The sequence below is a fragment of the Panthera onca genome, chromosome D1, assembly GCF_046562875.1.
Source record: "Panthera onca isolate mPanOnc1 chromosome D1, mPanOnc1 haplotype 2, whole genome shotgun sequence".
Lineage (NCBI taxonomy): Eukaryota > Metazoa > Chordata > Mammalia > Carnivora > Felidae > Panthera > Panthera onca.
In genome coordinates, this window is record NC_138348.1 from 304055 (window position 1) to 321846 (window position 17792).

Genomic DNA, 17792 nt, shown 5'->3' on the forward strand with positions numbered 1-17792 from the left:
AGTCCCACAACGCACCGCCCACCCTTTCCTAGCCGCCCCCAACCCCTGCTCTCCCAAGACCCCGCCGTGGGAGCGCCGCGACCCCTTCCCGGCGCTCCTCGCGCCGTGCGCAGCGCGCCCTCGCGGTGACCCGCTGTGCGTGGGGTCAAGGCGCGGGGCGGAGCGGCTGGGCTGGCGCCATGCGGAGGGGTGAGCGCAGAGGCGCGGGGGGACCGCGGCAGGGGTCCCCTGTGCCGGCGGGCAAGGCCTCGCTGGAGGAGCCGCCCGACGGCGCGACCGCAGGCCGAGCGAGCGGGCCGGGCGCGGGCCGCCGCAGCACGGAGTCCGAGGTCTACGACGACGGCACCAACACCTTTTTCTGGTGAGGGGCGGCGGTCGGCGGGGGGGCCCCGGGGGGCGCGAGGGTGATGGGCACGTCGCGCTGGGATGGAGGGGCGCCTGCGAGACCCGCCCGGCCGCGGCTGGTCCCTCGCGGCGGTCCCGCCTGGCACCTGTGACCCCTGCCCCATATCCCGGGAGGAGTAGGCTCCAGAGTCATGTCGGAGAGGCTTTTCCTGTCCCAAATTCACCTGTGCCCGCTGTCATCTTGTTTCTTCGCAGCGCCTGCGTCGTGCGGAATCGGCTTCTCCCCCCAGCGCGTAGCAGTAACGTTAGCGCGAGCACCTTCCCACGTGCCAGGAGTTGAGCGGCTGTTTGTCAAATAAGGGTTCTGACTCTTTTCAGGGGCTTCTCGCGGAGCCTGCTCTTCGACCCCCGTACCGCTGTCTGCAAGCCAGGCCCCGGCGTCAGGCTGCTCGCAGTCTGCCTCAACTGGTGTTGGGGAGGGAGAGGCCCCCGGGAGCATTCCTGACCGCTCCCCCCGCCCCGAGCCTGTGTTGGAAGAGTTCACGCTCTTGCTTTATGCTGAATTGGGCACTTCTGTATGTGAGGTCCCAGGCGTGGCTCCTACGCCACATGGCTCTGTGACCTTGGACTAGCCCTTCACCTTCCCCAGCCTCCTTGCTGCTCTGTAAGAGAGAGAAACCCCGTGTACTAGACAGCATGCTTCTTGAGGGCTGGGGTTTGGTTTTCTTTGCTGGATGCTGAGTTCCTGTCAAGAATACAGTGCCTGCATTTGAGGCCTGCGGTAGGCCCTGGGGGACAGAGGGAGGTAGATGTGGCCTCCAGCTGCAAAGGGAATGCCACGTGGAGGCAGCTTTTCAGAGAACCGGACTGTGGGATTGTCACGGAAGGTCTGATCGGGGAATGCGGAGAGCCTGACGGGAGTAATTGGACGTTTCAGGGGAGGGTGCCGCAGCAGGGACAGAAACCGAAGAGGAGGCGCGCGTGGGGCCGGATGGGTGTCGTGGTTTTTTTCGGATTCAGGAGAGGTACAGGGTGGTGGTGGGTGTTGATAGGGCTGCAGCCCTGCATCTGGACGACGTTGGTGTCTTCCCTGTGGGTGCTGGCCGCTGCCGTGCAGGGTTGGCTTTCAGCCTTGCTTTGGGGACACGGTGCATTCAGGTGGCCTCGGAGCCTGTGGGAGCGAGACAGGGATGGCATGCCTCATCCAGGGCGTTGTGGCCCCTGAGCTAGAGACCGGAGCACCCTTGGACCTGCTGGGCCTGCGGCATGCAGGCCAGGCCTCTCCACCAGCTGTGTCTGTGAGCACGCCCCTTCGGGCTGCAGGAGGGAGGGCTTCATCCTAGGACACGGCGGCTGTCCTTGTTTCCTGCTCGTGCACATATTTGGGGGCCCCAACTGGGTGCCCGTTGCTGTTCTAGGGACTGCAGCAGAGAACCAAACAGGAAGCTTAGACTTTGGCGTAAGCCTGGGGCCTCAGAATCACGAGATATACTGGCTGAAGGGGATGCGCCAGCAGGAACCGGGGAGCACACGCCTCACCTCGTGCAGTGAAAGGCAGACGCCCACGAGAGCCCTCGGGTCCTGTGCACAAAGGTGCTTGGTCAGTCGGGTACTGGACACACAGGTGCCTGCTATAGCCGAGTTTACCTATGAGGAGGGCTGCTGGGGGCCTGGAAGGCTTTCCAGGAGGAAGTGTGACAGGGCTGGCTAGCTTCAGGGGCCTGCCTCGTGGATCTCCTGGGTGGAGGGCTCCTGCCTCCCCACCGCGGGTGTGAGGGGTGCTGTGCTTTGTGGTCCGTGCAGGCCCTTGCTGCGTCCCAAGCCCCCCATCACCTGTACAGGGGAAGGAACTTCTCGTTTCTCCTGGCAGGTAACCAGATGCCTGCTTGGTGAGAATTACTCATTCTTGCCTGTAGAGCTTAGCCACTCGCCACCTTTTTAGTCTCTCCTCGCTGACTTGATGTGTTACGGTTTTGAAAACTTTTATTTTGTGTTTGAGAGAGTTTTAATAGCGAATGGTACAAAACCTCCTGTGAAGACTAAAAGTTAGTATTTGTGGAAATGATTTTTTTGTTCCAGAATTACTCAAAGGAACTTTTGCAGGATTCGAAACCTTACTTTTAGGGTTTTCCCCAAAGATGCCCAGTGATGGTGGTTGTGCACGGCCACGTAGGAGGACTCTGGAGTGTCTTTGTTATCCCTTGTCGGCCAGGGGCTGTGTAATTCGGTTCAGGGTTTGCCTGCGCCTTGGAGCTTGAGGCTGGCCTCCCGGAAACAAGGCCCAAGGGGGCGGGCATGAGGACTGCCGGGGTCTGTGGTGGCAAGGACACCAAGTCTTCTACTGGTTGTGGTGGTCCTCTGGTGCAGAACATCCAGGGGGAAGCAGGACCGCAGACTCAGAGGAACGGCACAAAGATGTGTCAGCCCTTGTTTTCTAAAGATTCTCTGGGAGCCACTTGGAGACTTGATGTCCTGGAGAGGTGCTACTGAACGCTGCCACCTGTGGATGGAAGGTGGGTGAATTGCCACCGGATTGGCACACTTCCTAACCAGCTCCTAAAGCAGGGAGGGGAGGGACGGTTGTGACGTTGTGGGAGTGCTTGCCGTGTGCTTGTGTCTTGTAACACTGGGCCTTGGGTGAGCACTCTCGGCGACCCCAGGACTCTTGTCCACAGTGTCCGATAGTAGCAGCAAGAGTGCGCAGGGGTGATCTCGGTGCCCCGGGTTCTGGAAAATGCCTTTCTCAGTCATTGTGGGGTAGGGGTTTGCCAGCTCTGCCCGGATCTGGAAAGCTTGACTCTGCAGCGGATTCCTCTTTGGTCATGTTGATCAGCAGCCGGGGAGGGTCAGTGTCATGGCCGCAGGCACTTCTGGCACACCTGGGGCAGGCCCTCTGGTCTTGGCCTTTCCTGGCCGAGGCTGCCTTGTGCTCTCAGTGTGCCAGCCACACCTTCGTGTTTTCTCTAATTGGTTTGGCGGGCCTGCCTTCCTGCCCACTTGGCATAATGAGCGTGGTCATCTCGAGAGAGGGACTGACGGCTGGGTATTTTCCACTCATCGTGGCAGGGAGCCAGCTGTCCTCACGCCCTCGCCCTTGCCGAGTGACTGGAGAGTCACGGGATTTACGGCCGCTCAGAGCTCCCTGAGTTCTCTATTAGCCACTGACCCAGAGGATGTGCTGGTCTTCCCAGCACCAGGGAGGGGGGACAGGGGGCGTCTGGGAGGGACAGGAGGTCTCCCCGAGCGTTCCACACGTGGAAATGGTGCTCTGAAAGACGAAGAAAGCTGCTCAAGACCGCAAGTCTACTGAGTGGCAAAGCTGGTGACCAAAATCCGTGTTTTCCCACTGGGTCCCGTTGCCTCTCCAGGGAAGACTGTCAGAGCAGGAAACGTAGACTTCACAGGGAAAAATGGGAGGAAGGCGCAGGCCGTGGATTGAGCGGTGGTCTGAAAGAATTCTCGGCATTCTGTGTCCTGGGCGCCGACCTGGCATTTCCCTTTACCGCTGCCGGCTGCCCGTAGTGACTCCTGTGTCGGATCGAGTCCTGACCATGCGAACCCCACTTCGTCTTCCTGACGGCAGGTAGTCTGCACCTACGTTTGTGCCTTCATCCAGAGTGCCTCTGTATCTATCTGTGAGTTTGGGTTTTGTGTCTAGATTCCACACGTAGGAGAGATCACGCGGTGTTTGTCTTTCTCCGACTGATCCCAGCACGGTGCCCTCGAGGGCCACCTGTGTTGCCGATGGCAAGATTTCATTCCTGGGTGTGGCTGGGTAACATTCCTTTCCGTCCAGTCCGGTCGGTGGGCACTTGGGCTGTTTGAGTAACGCAGCAGTTCCCTAGGGGAGCGTGTGTCTTTCCAACTTGGCGTCTTGTTCCCTCCAGTCCCCAGTGGTGGGATGGCTGAGTCTTACGGCAACTTTATTCCCGTCCCTCGAGGAACCTCCATACTGTTTGCAGAGGCTGCACCAGTTCGCGCCACCGACAGTGCGTGGGGCCCCCTTCTCCTCATCCTCTCCGACACTGGTGGTTTGTCTTTTTGACGCTAGTCATTCTGACAGGTGTCAGGTGACAGCTCACTGGTTTTGATTTGCATTTCCCCGATAATGAGTGCCGTCGAGCACCTTTCCACGTGTCTGTTGGCCATTGTGTCTTTGGAAAAGCGTCTGCTCAGGTCCCCTTGCTGTACAGAAGGAGGGAGCCTTCGTAAAGATGCATTTCATCATAATTTAGTAATGAAAATTTTACTTTCTAGTAGCACTTGACCTTAGCAGTTCTGAAGTCTGTTGTTCTGCGAGACTTTGGTGCCCTGTGCTCTACCCCTGGGTCCTGGACTTTGTGCTCCTTCCTGCCTCGGATGGGACAGAGGGAGGCCTACTTATTCCTTATTCCTGTTTCCACAGGGCCGGGGGTGACTGACCGAGTGACAGTGGGAACATTTATCTCAAAGGACAAGAAGTTGTTTTTCATTTTCAGATAATCCTTGTGTTTTTTCGGAGGATGGAAAGATCTGTGACTGGAGCTGTCTGGGGCTCCTCAGGGAATGTGTCTTAGCCCAGAGAAACGATAGGAAGATTATCGTGTTTGTGGAAATTAATACGAAAGAAGCCAGAGGGTTGAAGTCATTTTTTAAGTCCTGGGACAAAAGCTTCTGTGCTCCAGAGACGCGGTTTCGGTGGGGCACCTGCAGGGTGCCTCTCGTGCTGTGTGTTTCTTAGATCCTGGCAGGACCCGGTGCCTGTGTGTGAAGTTGGGGGGGGTGGGGGGTGCCCAGCGGGCCCCTGCACAGCACCTTGGCGTCCTGATGTCCCTGAAGCCACGTGGACGGGTCCTGGGCCACAGCGGATCAACGAGGTGTTCCCTTTGCCCCTCGGGTCTCTTCCAGACCATGTGGTCGTCTCTCCTCAAACTGACTAGCTTGTTTTTCCTTCTGCAAGTCTGATGCCAGTTGGTGGGCTGTTAATCTAGTTTACTCTCCTTCCTCCCTGAGGCTGGGGCTCCTTCCCATCCCTTTTCTCATAGACACTTGCCTTGCTGGGAACCCTCTGGGCCAGGTGGCCGCGCAGGCCCATGGCCAGGCCCCTGGGACAGTCCCGTCCCTTTCCGAGGCAGATGGCTCCCAGCAGGTGCTCCCATGAACCCTGCACACTGTTGGTCTGCCTGCTGTGGGCACTTCTCCCAGTTCTGGAGGCCTGGAGCCCCTTGGTCCGACCTGTCACTGGTGGGGAAACAACTTGCCACTTCGGAAACATGCACCCTTTGGAGAAACCCGTTGAGAACTCCTGGGACAGGAATTGGGCCCAGCGGGTTCTTGCTCTGTGCTCCTTACCTGTGCTGGTCTCTGGGTGGTGTCTTCTCGAAGGTACACGGGACGGGCGTTCTGCCCCGTGCCCTGTAGACCGCTCCGGCTCTCCCGGCATGCTTCCCTGGATCCTGACCTTGCACCAGCAATGGTCGATTCGTAACGTTTTGTTGTAAGTTGCTGTACAGTGAATCTGTTTGTAGCTTTGGTGCGCGTAGCTTCCTGGAACCGCCGTCACGGGCCAGGCACAGAACAGGACCTCACTCCGGCCTCTGGCCCGGTCTCTGTCCTCGTAGCTTGGCCTTGGAGAAGGCCACGTAAGTGGGGTCGTGTGGTGCGTGCGTCCCGGAGACGGGCCTCTCGGCGTGCCTGAGGCCCCCAACAGCTGAGCGGTACTGTGTGTGGCACAGCCTCCATCATCCAGGTGTTTTAGGGATGTCCGGTCAGTTAGTGATGAGTCTGCAGTGGGGTCTGCCGGTTTCCGGTCTCTGCTCCCGTCCCCGTCCCCTCCGCGCCTCGGGTGGGTTATGTGCGCCCCCCGCCAGCCAACGTGTCGGTTTGGGTTACGTCTCCGCTGTTGCTGCAGGGATGCAGTGAGCCTTCTCCGCTTCCCGGTCTCCGCGTCCGGGAGACCACATCTGCCACATGGAGTCCATGTTGATCCGTGCAGCGTCTCCTTCGGCCGCGGCGGCCCCATCACGGTGGTACAGTGGCCGCTTGCCGTGGGCGGACACGTTTTGAAGAGCCGGGGCGGAGAACAGTCTGTTTCGCCGTTTCTCTTGCCCTTCTTCCGTTCGCGGCAGCCTGGTTTCTCTCTGCCTCCGGCAGCACTCTTGGAGCAGCCCTGCTTCTCTCCTTACTGTCTCCTCTTTCCTGCCCAGAGAGTGTTCAGTTCATTCCTGAAAGACGTTTGTGCTGGATGTGGAAGCATCCTCACTCAGGGATGAGGACACGAGGCGTGGAGGGGTCGCGTCCTCCCCAAGGACTCGCAGGTGTCAGATGCGGAGAGCCAGGGTAGTGCCTGGAGTCTCGGCGTCAGCCGCTCGCCCCGCAGTCCGGGTGCCTGCCCGGTGCGGGCCCTGTTTCCCGGGGAGGCCGTCCGCTGGCTCACGGACGGGGCCGGAGCCCGTGTCTCTCCGCGGCGGACACGCACCGTCTCGCTTTGGGTCCGGGGGTCCCTTTCTCCGTGTTCTTGGGCTGTCCTTTCGGAGCTCCCGGATGTGGTCGCTTCACGAATTGTGAGGCTGGTCGTATCTTGCTCAGTGGAAACCGCCGCGTTTACCTGCTGCCCGCCGCCTCCACCCCGGACCCCGCGGGGCCGCAGCCTCCTCTGAGCCACAGCCCGCGGCGCCCACCGCGCCACCGCTCTTCCCGCCCGGCCGCCGGCTCCCAGCCGGGGTTTCCGAGCTGCGGCTGTGCCCGCGCGTCCCAGGTGCGGTAGCGCTCCGGGCTCTGACGCCAGCCGTGTGTTTGGGTTTCAGGCGCGCCCACACCCTGACGGTGCTCTTCATCCTCACCTGTGTGCTCGGCTACGTGACTCTGCTGGAGGAGACGCCTCGGGACACGGCCTATAACACCAAGAGGTAACACGGCCCCCGGCCTGGCGGGTGCAGGCACCTGGCGTGCTTGGGTGGGGGGGTCCCTGCTCTCCGCGGGCTGGCCTGTGGCTCGCGGGGCCAGTGTGCACTCGCGGGCTGGCCGGGCTCCCGGTGTCCCCGCCGCGTGTGCCCGAAGCGTCTCTCCCAGGCTGCCTCCTGGAGCTCTGTGCTGTGTTTACCCCTCCTCCACCTGTCTCAGGACTCCTGAGGGTGCTGCCCCTCGTGGACCTGCAGCCAGTGAGGGATTCGCGCGAGTAACAGACCAGAATGTGCCTCAGCGCCTCCAGGGGTGGAGCCCAAGAGGGGTCCTGGTCACTAGTTCTGGCGGGAGGGATGGTTTCCCTACACATCCCACCAGCAGTGCCCTGGACCCTGCCCGAGTGTCCTACGGTTCAGCTCAGTCCTGCAAGATCACCCCCCATCACCCCTGCAGGTGCCAGCCACATGCCCCAGTTGTCACCGGTGCTTCTGACCAAATGGCTGCAAATCAGAGGTTTCTGTGACCCCCTTCTTGGTACTATTAAGTTGCTAGAGCGGCTCACAGAACTCGGGGAAGCGTGTTGCTAGATCACCGGTTGATTAAAAAGGAAGTAAGTGAGGGACAGCCAGGGGTGAGAGGTGCCCGGGGCGAGGTCTGAGGGCTTGGGGCGTCTGAGCCCGCTCCGGGCACGCCACTCTCCCCTGACCTACACCTGTTCACCAACCCAGAAGTTCTCAAAACTTGGTGCCCTGGGTCTTGTGGAGGATGAGTGACTGTCCCGTTGCCTTTGGTGATTTGACTCAGCCTTCAGCGCCTCTCCCATCCCCGGAGGTCAGGGGGTGGGACAGGGAGTTCCAGCCCTCCAGTCCCGCGGCTGGTTCTCCTGACGGCCAGTCCTCACCCTCAGGTGAGGGTCCGAGACTCGCCTCAGTAACATAACACAAGAAACCTTTAGCCCTTCAGAAATCCCTGCGGTTTTAGGGGCTCTGTGCCAGGGGTGGGGCGGGGTGGGGGTGGAGGCCAAGTGTTTCTTATTATAAATCACGGGACCACAGAGCCTGTGAGTTTGGGCGTCTGAGAGTGTACAGATTTGTGTGTGCTCCTGCTGCGCTGAGCTCTGATACTGCTGCTTTTGGAAAATTTTAAGTGGGCTTCTCGGGCATGATGCCGTTGTGCGGGTCAGGAAGCGGGTGCTGCCTTTGCGGTATTATTTCCAGACTCGCTGGCCGGTTGTGTCCCTTGCTGGAATCCCACGGATTCTGAGGCCACTCTCAGAAGTGTGTGAGGAAGATTGGCTGGTTTTAGAGCAGATTCCCGTGAGGTTTCTGCCCTGGATGGACTCCCCCAGGCTCGGGAAGCCCCTGTTGCAACTCTGACACACTTGCCCTGGTGTGACGGGCACCAGGGCAGGGACAGAGGCAGAGGGCAGCGCCGGAGGACCGGAGGTCAGATTTGGTTGGTGGGGCCAGGCTTGTAAAGTAGGGGTGTTAGCGCTGGCCCAGAAGTGCGTCCTGAGCACCGTTCTTTGCTCTCAGGCATCAGTAGCCCGTGAGGACGCCGGGTGCTCTCTCAGCTGTGTGCGGCCGCCCATGAGTGCACGCGCTTCAGAGCCCCCAGTTTGTCTCCCAGGCCACAGCCAGAGGGTGGGGGCTCTGCCCCTGCGCCCTGTCCCTGCGCCGTGTCCCTGGCTCCTGGTTGCACGCCCTGTGGGCCGCCTTCCTGCATCTCTCACGCTGTCCCCCGGGCGGCTTTGCCGGGTCTATCTCTTGTTTTCTGAGCCCTGGGTGTCAGCCTGGGGCCCAGCACGTCTGCACACGGCACTGCCCATTACTTGGTGTCCCACTGGTGCAGGGGGGCTGCTCGGTGCAGCATGTGTGGGTGATGGGGTCCAGAAGTAGAGGGAGCTTGGCCCTTCTGGGGGGCCCCAGGTTGCCCTCACTGTGGCGGGTCCCTCATCAGGGACACTGAACCTGTGGTTGTAGGAGACAGGGAGGCTGTGGTGGGAGCCCGAGTGTGCTCAGCGGGCATTTCCAAGTAGAAGGTGGCCTTCTCTGTGCTTTTGTCTGTTAGTGCCAGGTGTCTGCTGGGCCCAGATGGGCAGAGACCAGAAAGAAAGCGGGACTTGGTCACATTCAAGAGGTGTCCCCCCTTGGCTGTGGGGTCAGGCCAGAAGTGAGCAGTTCCAATGACACCAGGCAAGAGTTGTCACAGGTAGGGCACAACCCCAGCCACAGTGGGCCCATGCAGGGCACCCTCGGAGTGCCCTCCAAGGGCAAGGCCTGGGTTCTGACTCATCGGACACCTGCCAGGGAGCCCCTCCAGCCTAGACCCAGGGGCACGTCCCACCTCTTGGCCCCGTACCGGCTCCTATCCTGAGCTGCCCCTGCACGCGAGTGGCTGGGACAGTGAGCAGCAGGTGCCTGGGCCCTCGCCCAGCAGCCCCTGTGCACGGTCACTGAAGGAGAGGCCTTGAGGGGGGTGGGGATGTGAGGGCTCCTGGACACTTTGCTGCTCTGAAGTTATGTGTCCTGGGGACACTGGAGGTCTTCGTAGCTCACAGTCTCTGTCCTTCCTGGGACAGAGAAGAGCCACCTTCCTGGCCCCGTAATTCTGCACGTGGTGCCTGGAACCTACTCCTGGCTCGTCCCTGGAGGCCTTGCTTCGGCCCCATTCTCGCGCCACTCGTGGCTCTGCTGCTGCTTCCCAGGATCTCCTGGGTGTGTGGACGCATGGGCACACAGCCTGCCTCCAGCTCAGCACGCCTGCCTGGCTGAGGCTGGCACTTCCGGGCAACCCCCCAGCCCCAGCCCCAGCCCCGCCCCTTGGTAGCACATCAGAGCTTTCGATGCGCTCGGGCTTATGTCTTGTGTAAAGGAAGAGCTTCTAAAAATTATGCTGTTAAAAAAAACCCGGGGCGCCTGGGTGGCGCAGTCGGTTAAGCGTCCGACTTCAGCCAGGTCACGATCTCGCGGTCCGTGAGTTCGAGCCCCGCGTCAGGCTCTGGGCTGATGGCTCGGAGCCTGGAGCCTGCTTCCGATTCTGTGTCTCCCTTTCTCTCTGCCCCTCCCCCGTTCATGCTCTGTCTCTCTCTGTCCCAAAAATAAATTAAAAAAAAAAAAAAAAAAAAAAAAAAAAAAAAACCCAATGAGTACGTCGTTAAAAAAGTAGGAAGTTGGCTTGTGTTCTGTAAGCTCTCCATTTCAGCTTGTGTGTATTGTTCTTTTTATGGGTCTAACAAGTCCTGTTACTTTGGGGGAGTAGGTTTTGTTTTTCTCTTGAAGTCAAGTTTATCGACCAGTAATTTAATGCAACAAGTGTCTAACCAGAGCACGGCTCGGTGAGTTTCCACAGATGCACACACCTGTGGAGATACAGCCCTCTGCACGGGCCGTCTGTCCCCACAGGTTTCTCTTGTCTCCTGTACCGTTTCGTGTACACGGAGTCACCCACCCTGCACACTGTGTCTGGCTTCTTCCGCTGGGCATGATGGTCTCGTGACGTCCGCGTTGCGGTGTCCATCGGTGGGGCAGGATTGCTGGGGGTGTATGCTGTGTGGATGGGCTTCACCCTATCGTCACCATTTACCCATCGGCGACATTTGGGACGATGGCATGCATGTGCACAGTGTATACACAGAGATACGTAAGTTATTACATGTAAAATGTGAACGTACTTTGCGTATTAGAACACACAGGAGATACAACGTACTCCGAACACTGAGGAGGAACAAAGCTGGAGGAACGACACCAGCTGGCCTCGCTATGAGGCTGCAGTGACGAGGCCAGTGTGGTGTCGGCAGAGCGTTCGGCTGGGACGGACTGGGGGGTGCAGGTACGTGCCCACGTCAATGCAGTCGCCTCGTCGCTGCACAGGAGCAAAGGCATCAGGGGAGAGCCTTCTCAACAGACGGTCCCGGAACAGCGGAGAGTTCCCTGCGAGAAAGGAGACTGGATACGGGCTCTTCACTTCTCACGATAATTCATTGAGAAGGTTTATAGACCAAAGTGTAAAATATGAAGCTGTACAACTTCCTGAAAAGACAGTAGAAAATCTGGCGATCTTGGGTTTTCAAAGATGACACCAGAAGTTTGACAGTCTCTTGTAGAACTAAAGTTATTCTAACCATGGAATCCGGTAATTGGACTTGTAGGTATTTATCGAAATTAAAGTGAAAACTCGTGTCTACACAAAAACCTGCACGTGGATGTTGTACCAGCTTTATTCTAATTGTCCAAATGTGGAAGTGGCCAGCGTGCCCTCCAGTAGGTAAACGGATAAACAGAAACAGGTACATCCAGACGATGAAATGTTATTAAGCAGCAAAATGAAATGAGGTATGAAGCCATTGTCAGATAACAAAAATTGAAGTAAATTTAAAGATCAAGTTGGCTTTGTTCAGTGATTGATGGATGGGCGGTGTCCCATCCAGCAGTAGAAGGGACTCTGCCAGGCTTTTTAAAGACAGAAGGGTGGCGGTGAAGGAAGTCATTAACAGAGACCACATGGTTTGGGGCAGGGTCACCCTCCTGAGGGGGCAGAAGGGGGCTGCGGGCCAGCTAGTCCCATGTGGGCCGGTTAAAGGTTGCGCTCCTGGGACCGATACTACACTTTGTTTGGGTGGGGATTGAGTCGTGCTTTGCTGACATGGGGCTCAGCCCAAGTGACTTTGTTTTGGGCCTGCTGTCTCCTTTTTAACACTGCAGAGACGTAGGTGAAACTCAGACGCGTCTTACTAAGTGAAAGAAGCTATGTGGAAAGGCCACGCACGCTGCAACCGTGTGACTCTGGTAAAGGTGCAGTGGTGGTAAGGTCACTGGTTTCTAGGGCAGTGGGGGAGCCAGTGGTAGAGCGCTGGGGAGTGTGGGGAGTGTTTTGAGTGTTCTGTACGATAACTGTGATGGTAGACCTGTGACTGCGTTGGTCAGTGTCCACAGGACTCAACAACACAGAGCAAACCTAATGTTCGCGAATTAAAGAAAGATAATTTCGGACGTCGGGGACCCAGGAAGGGATGCAGACTGTGGCCAGACTCTCGGGGTGTTACAAACGCGTGAAACCCCCTCGCTGAAGGGGCGGGAGTCCGTAAGACTCAAGGCAGGGCACCCGCCCGCGAGCGCCGGGCTCCAGTGGACGAAGTCGTTCCCGGCGGGGTCAGGTGACCGGTTCTGATCCTGCGGCCCGCGTCCTGGAGTGGAACAACCGAGTACGTGGCCGGCGGCCGGTGGGAGCCCCGTGCGGTCTCACCGCTGAGTGGGAGGTTACAGGGGATCGAGGGGAGGATGGGCCCTGGGGTAACGGGTGGTGGTTGGAGACGTAGTAAGAACTCGTGTTTAGCTTAACGTAGGTACAGCTGGCTGCGCAGAGAAACATTTCTCATTTGTGTGTTTGCACGGTTTGTACACACAGCTCTATCGGCCGAGAGGCCCAGAAGCTATAATGCCCGAGTGGCAAGGAGCACGTCACCCCCCAGAACGTGGCTCCCAAGACCATCCTCCAGGGAAGGAGCCCAGAGAAATGGCTGGGCTCTGGGAAGGGGCTCCCAGAGAAATGGCTGAACCCAGGCCTGGGGCAGGAGATGCCAGGAAGGTCTGGGAGGGTCGTCTAGCGCCAGAAAGAAAGTGCTCAGAAAAAAGCACAACGCCCCACAGATGGGGTTATGTTAAAGCTCTGATACAGGAGACCATCGAAAGGGCTCCCAATGGTCAAAGTAGGTAAATGGATACAATTTGAGCAAAAAAAAAAAAAAAAATCTATAAATTATTACCACATTATAATCCAAAGTATAAAATGCATATCCGTGAGTCCATGCCAATATAAATGATAAAGTAAGTGAGGGAGAAGAGACAAGTAGCCCGTGTAGATAAATTCCAGATAAACATAGGTGCTCCCCAGCCCTTGCGTGCAGGCTGTGTAGAGGAACCCCTCCCCCCAAGAGCAGAGCAGGGAGGGCACCTGACAGGTGTGTCCCAGCCAGGGGACGTCAGAGATCATGTCGGTGTGATGTGATCTTACTCCCAAAAACAAGATCGAAATCACAGAAAGCGGCAGATGGCATTCGCTAAGGGTCGTCCTCCAGAGCACCTGACCGGTCTTCAAACTGCAGGCCATCCAAAACAACGCCTGAGGCTCTGTCACAGCCCAGGGGGGTTTTGACCCCGAATGTCACGGGGGTCCTGGTGGGGTCCTAGGCCAGGAAAGGGACTTTGGATGAAAAGTGAGAAAGTCTGAAAACAGTGGACTGTGGTTAATGTACCGGTGTGAATTCGTAAATTGTGACAGACGCCCCATCCTCACGTCGGGTGTTGACGCAGACCTGGGTGCAGGGAGTGGGGGGGATACTGTACATCCTTCACCTGACTCACGGATCTTGCCAAGTGACCCTAAACACTGCCTTAAGATGTACAACCGAGGTTGGAATTGAGAGTCTGACCTGGTGAGGGCAGGTGGGGCACAGGCGCCCTGAGACTTCACCTCCCTCGTTCTGTTCTGGTGGTGACTTCTCTGGGAGTCACCCGTGGCTCCAAAGCTATCTCTCGGTCGTGCCAGGAGGGGCCTCTCCTGGGGGTGGAGGGTGTCACACTGGGAGCGCTGCCTAGTGGGGGTCTGTGTGCCCCTCCAGGCAGCCCCTTGCAGACTTCCCGCCTCCCCACACCCTGCCCTGAGCAGTGGGCACCTCACGGGCCCTCTGTGTCAGCCCCTGTGATGGGGATGTGGGTCCCGCCCTGCTGAGCGCAGTGGCCAGTGTCCGTCTGTCCCTCCACACTTACTGTGGTCCGGAGGCCGGCAGGAGCAGGGAGCCTGTCCTACTCGGGACAGGACCACTCTGCACACCCACAGCAGCATGCTGCCCGGTGCGATCGGAACACACCCTGGCCACATGGGGGTGGGCAGGAGCGGAGGGGCTGGCAGGCGGTGTCCTGTGGGGCCCGGCCTCACGGGTGCCTGCCCTGGACCCTGGGCGCTCTTAGCGGGGGGCGGGGGGGGAGCAGGTGCTTCCAGGCCGACGCCTCCGGCCTCCCGTGTGGCGTGTGGTGTCGCATCGTGCGTGTTGGAGGGCAGCAGCCCAGCTGCAAACTGCGATGTGCGTCCCTGCCAAGGAACTGCCAGCAGTGGGGAGGGCAGGCGGCACTGCCCCCCTCAGACCCTGCGCTGGGCGGGCGGTGGCCATGTGAATGGAGCGTGAGCACCGCTGTCTGCGTGTCCTCCTTGCTCCTGTCCCCCCCCCCCCCTCCCCGTGCAGGCACGTGTCCGTGTGTCTGTGCACGTGTGGTTGCAGCACGTCCGCTTGGTCCTGTTGTGAATTAGCCCCGTGGGGACTGCGTGGGGGGTGCTGCCCTTGCCTTGCGGGAGCAGAGAGCCTTCCGACCCTGGCATCCTTCTGTCTTCGGCGGGCCCTCGGTGCCCTGGGTGGTCACGTGTGGAATTTCAGGGGCTCTTTCAATGGGAAGCACACACACTAGTGGGCACCGCTTTGCCACCTAGACGACGCACAGCCTCCACCAAGGGTCTCGTCCCAAGGGCGGGTCTGCCTCTGGCAGTTGGCCTGGGCGCCCCCCCCCCGCCCATGAGGCCCGGCCTCCTCCCTCCCTGGGGACAGGGGCTGTCGCTGCAGAGGGCATCCTGGGGTCCCTCCTACCCCCAACCTCCCGCCTGGGAGACACACACTGAGGGGCTGTTTGTTCTTTGTTTGCAGAGGTATTGTGGCCAGTATTTTGGTTTTCTTATGTTTTGGAGTCACACAAGCTAAAGACGGGCCATTTTCCAGACCTCATCCAGGTAACTCGCCCTTTCTCTTTCCGTGTGTGCCCATGTGACGGTTCTGTCCCGAGCAGTCGCTCCGTGTCTGTGCTGCTGGGTGTGAATGTCCTGTCCTCCTCTTCCCAGCCCCTCCCGCCAGCCAGGGCGCACTGTCACAGCTGAGGGCGAGGGCTGGGTTTCCTGCAGCCCCTTCTCCCGTCTCTCCGCTCCTCACCTTGTCCCGCAGCTGTCCTTACCCCCTGTGCGCCTTCCACCCACTGTGTCTCAGGGGGCCGCTTCTACAGACCTTGGTGCCCCAGGACTGGCCAGCGGGGTCGGCATGGGCTTCAGCTGGTGGCCCTGCCATTGGCCTGCTCACTGGGTGCCATCTGCAATGAGTTCTCCTGTCTCTAACCCCCAACCCCCAAGTTGAGGGAGTTCCAACAACCCCCTGGGCCTCGGAGCTGCAGAGCAATGCTCGAGCTGCCCCCTAGTCCTGCCCCCCTGCCCCCCTGCCCCCCCCCCCCCCACTGCTGGTCCTGCCCCCTAGCCCTGCCCCTGCCCCCCCCACTGCTGGTCCTCTTCCCTAGCCCTGCCCCCGCCCCCCACCTCTGGTCCTGCCCCCTGCCCTGCCCCAGCCCCAGTGTGTCTAGGGCTCCAGCCTCATTGAGGGGCTGCCTCTAAGGGCAAGGCATGGTTGGTTTCCTGAAATGTTACAACTTAGTAACCTTTGTAATCTTAGAACCTTTGTTTCTTTTCTGTCTTAATAGGGGTGTGTATTCATTGTAGACTACTTGGAAAGTGCAAAAAGTATTTTAAAATAGAAACAAAAGCCACTCACAGGAAGAAGCCACTGTTAAGGTTTAGTGTGTTTCTGCACATGGTACACACGTAGCATTTAAACATGGGATCCTACTCTGTGTGGTTTTATATCAGAGTTCCTCACTTCAGGGAAACACAAAGACCCCCTTACTAATTTTTTACTTGACAACTAGATATTTAATGGCTGCTCGTTTGGTGGTCATCTGAACGCACTCCGGTTTGTTTACCAGTCGTATCATTGCCTGTGTCCGATCATTCGTGTAGCACAAAGTCCTGGGAGGAGAAGCAGCAGCTTAAAGAGCGGGACTATTTTAGGCCGTGCTGGAGGTGACCGGACTGCCCTGGGGAAGGGGTCGGTGAGCGCTGTGGCTGTGAGCTAGTCCCCGGGTGCTCCGAGCGGTACGGGGGCACCTGCCTGGGGAGCCTGCCCTGGCTGGTCTCACCGGCCACTCTGCCCCCCTCGATGCCTGGTTGGGACGCTGACACTGGGTGACACCGCCTGGTGCCTGCCGGAGGGGCAGTGGTGAGTGCACGCAGCTGCACGGCCTGGCCCCGCGGCTCCCCACCTGCTCAGTCTTCTGGGCCTCAGAAGGGTCTGAACTAGCCAGAGTGAGAGAACAATTTAAAACCCACCAAAAGTCATGACAAAAGTCCGGGTGCCTGTTGGATCGGCCGGGAAGAGTTCTGGAGAGTCAGCGGACGGAGGTGGGGGCAGAGCAGGTCGCTTGTGGGCGCTGGGCCCAGCCTGGGATCGGACAGCGGTGGGCAGCTGCTTGGCCTCTGGGCTCCTGGGAGGCCCTGCATCCCGTCCAATCTGGGGTGCCGGTCACCCGCTCCCATGTTGCGTGCTGGGCTCTGCTGCGCCTGCCTTTCGGTTTGGTTGCTGGGTGTGAGTGAGCGGCTTCCCTGCCGGTCTGTGATTTACCGAATGCAGAGGCCCGCTCTGGGGCACCTGCTCCCTCGTGGCGGGCAGGACGCCTCAAACTTGTCAAGTCAGAGCACATGGGAAGTGGTCCCCTCAATCCTGGGCAGCACGCCATGGGGACGGTGGGGAGGGTTTTCTGGCCCAGAAACAAGGTGCTTTGTTGGGAAACTTGAATTGGCTACAGTTCCAGTTGAAACTGGCCCGTGAAAAAGGCACCCTTCTCTTCACGATTTCTGTTTTCATGCGTGGCTCCCTCTGGAAGCTGGAGTAAACAGAATATTGTGAGGGCTGCGGGGGCCGCTGGATTTGATGCGCAGGAAGAAAGTGGGTGTGCAGGTGGGGCGGGTGCTCGGGGAAACCAGGGGCGCACCCGCTGCGTGTTTGGGGGCGGGGCGGGCCCTGGGGGTTCTACAGGTGGAGGGGGATGGGCAGTGGGGCATGGCCAGCTGGAGGCCCTCTGATGGGGGAGGGGAGCAGACGAGCTCAGTGTCACAGGGCCCGTGAGGAAGGTGCCCTCGCATGGCTGTGGGGCGAGCGCTCCGGGGAAGCACCCTGAGTCGCTTTACCGCAGGCCCTTTTAGATCCTGCTGCAGCCTTGACCAGAGAACTTTCCAGGCTCTTCCCAGACTCCACGGCAGCAAGGCTAGTTTGTCACGTCCACTGTTTACCCCACGCCCGGAGGCACTTGAGCAAAGCGTCCTTCGGGCTTTGTGCTTCCTGCCTGCGTGAGCTGCAAGCGGAGGTTTCACAAGCCCGAGGGTGCTGGCTGGGCCCCGGAGCCCCACACAAGCGCCTCCTTACCAGCTGCCCTCCCTCCCCCTGCCGGCGGCTGGGATCCCCAGGGCCAGCGGGGCCAAGGTCTCTTCCACATTTGTAAGCACCACCGTTGTTATTCAAGGAAAATCGTTTTTTTTTTTTTTTTTTTTTTTTTTATTTATTTGTGGGACAGAGAGAGACAGAGCATGAATGGGGGAGGGACAGAGAGAGAGGGAGACACAGAATCGGAAACAGGCTCCAGGCTCTGAGCCATCAGCCCAGAGCCTGACGCGGGGCTCGAACTCACGGACCGTGAGATCGTGAC

General features: G+C 59.1%; 1 protein-coding gene across 1 annotated transcript in view; it reads left to right on the forward strand.

Moving 5' to 3' along the window:
• The window catches only part of PTDSS2 (phosphatidylserine synthase 2), a 24178-nt gene continuing 6386 nt past the window's right edge, over positions 1 to 17792 (forward strand). Inside the window, exons 1-3 of the mRNA XM_060607632.3 lie at positions 1 to 361; positions 7131 to 7232; positions 14921 to 15003. Coding sequence (XP_060463615.1) covers positions 180 to 361; positions 7131 to 7232; positions 14921 to 15003 — 367 coding nt within the window. The 5' untranslated portion in view covers positions 1 to 179. The remainder of the gene's footprint in view (positions 362 to 7130; positions 7233 to 14920; positions 15004 to 17792) is intronic.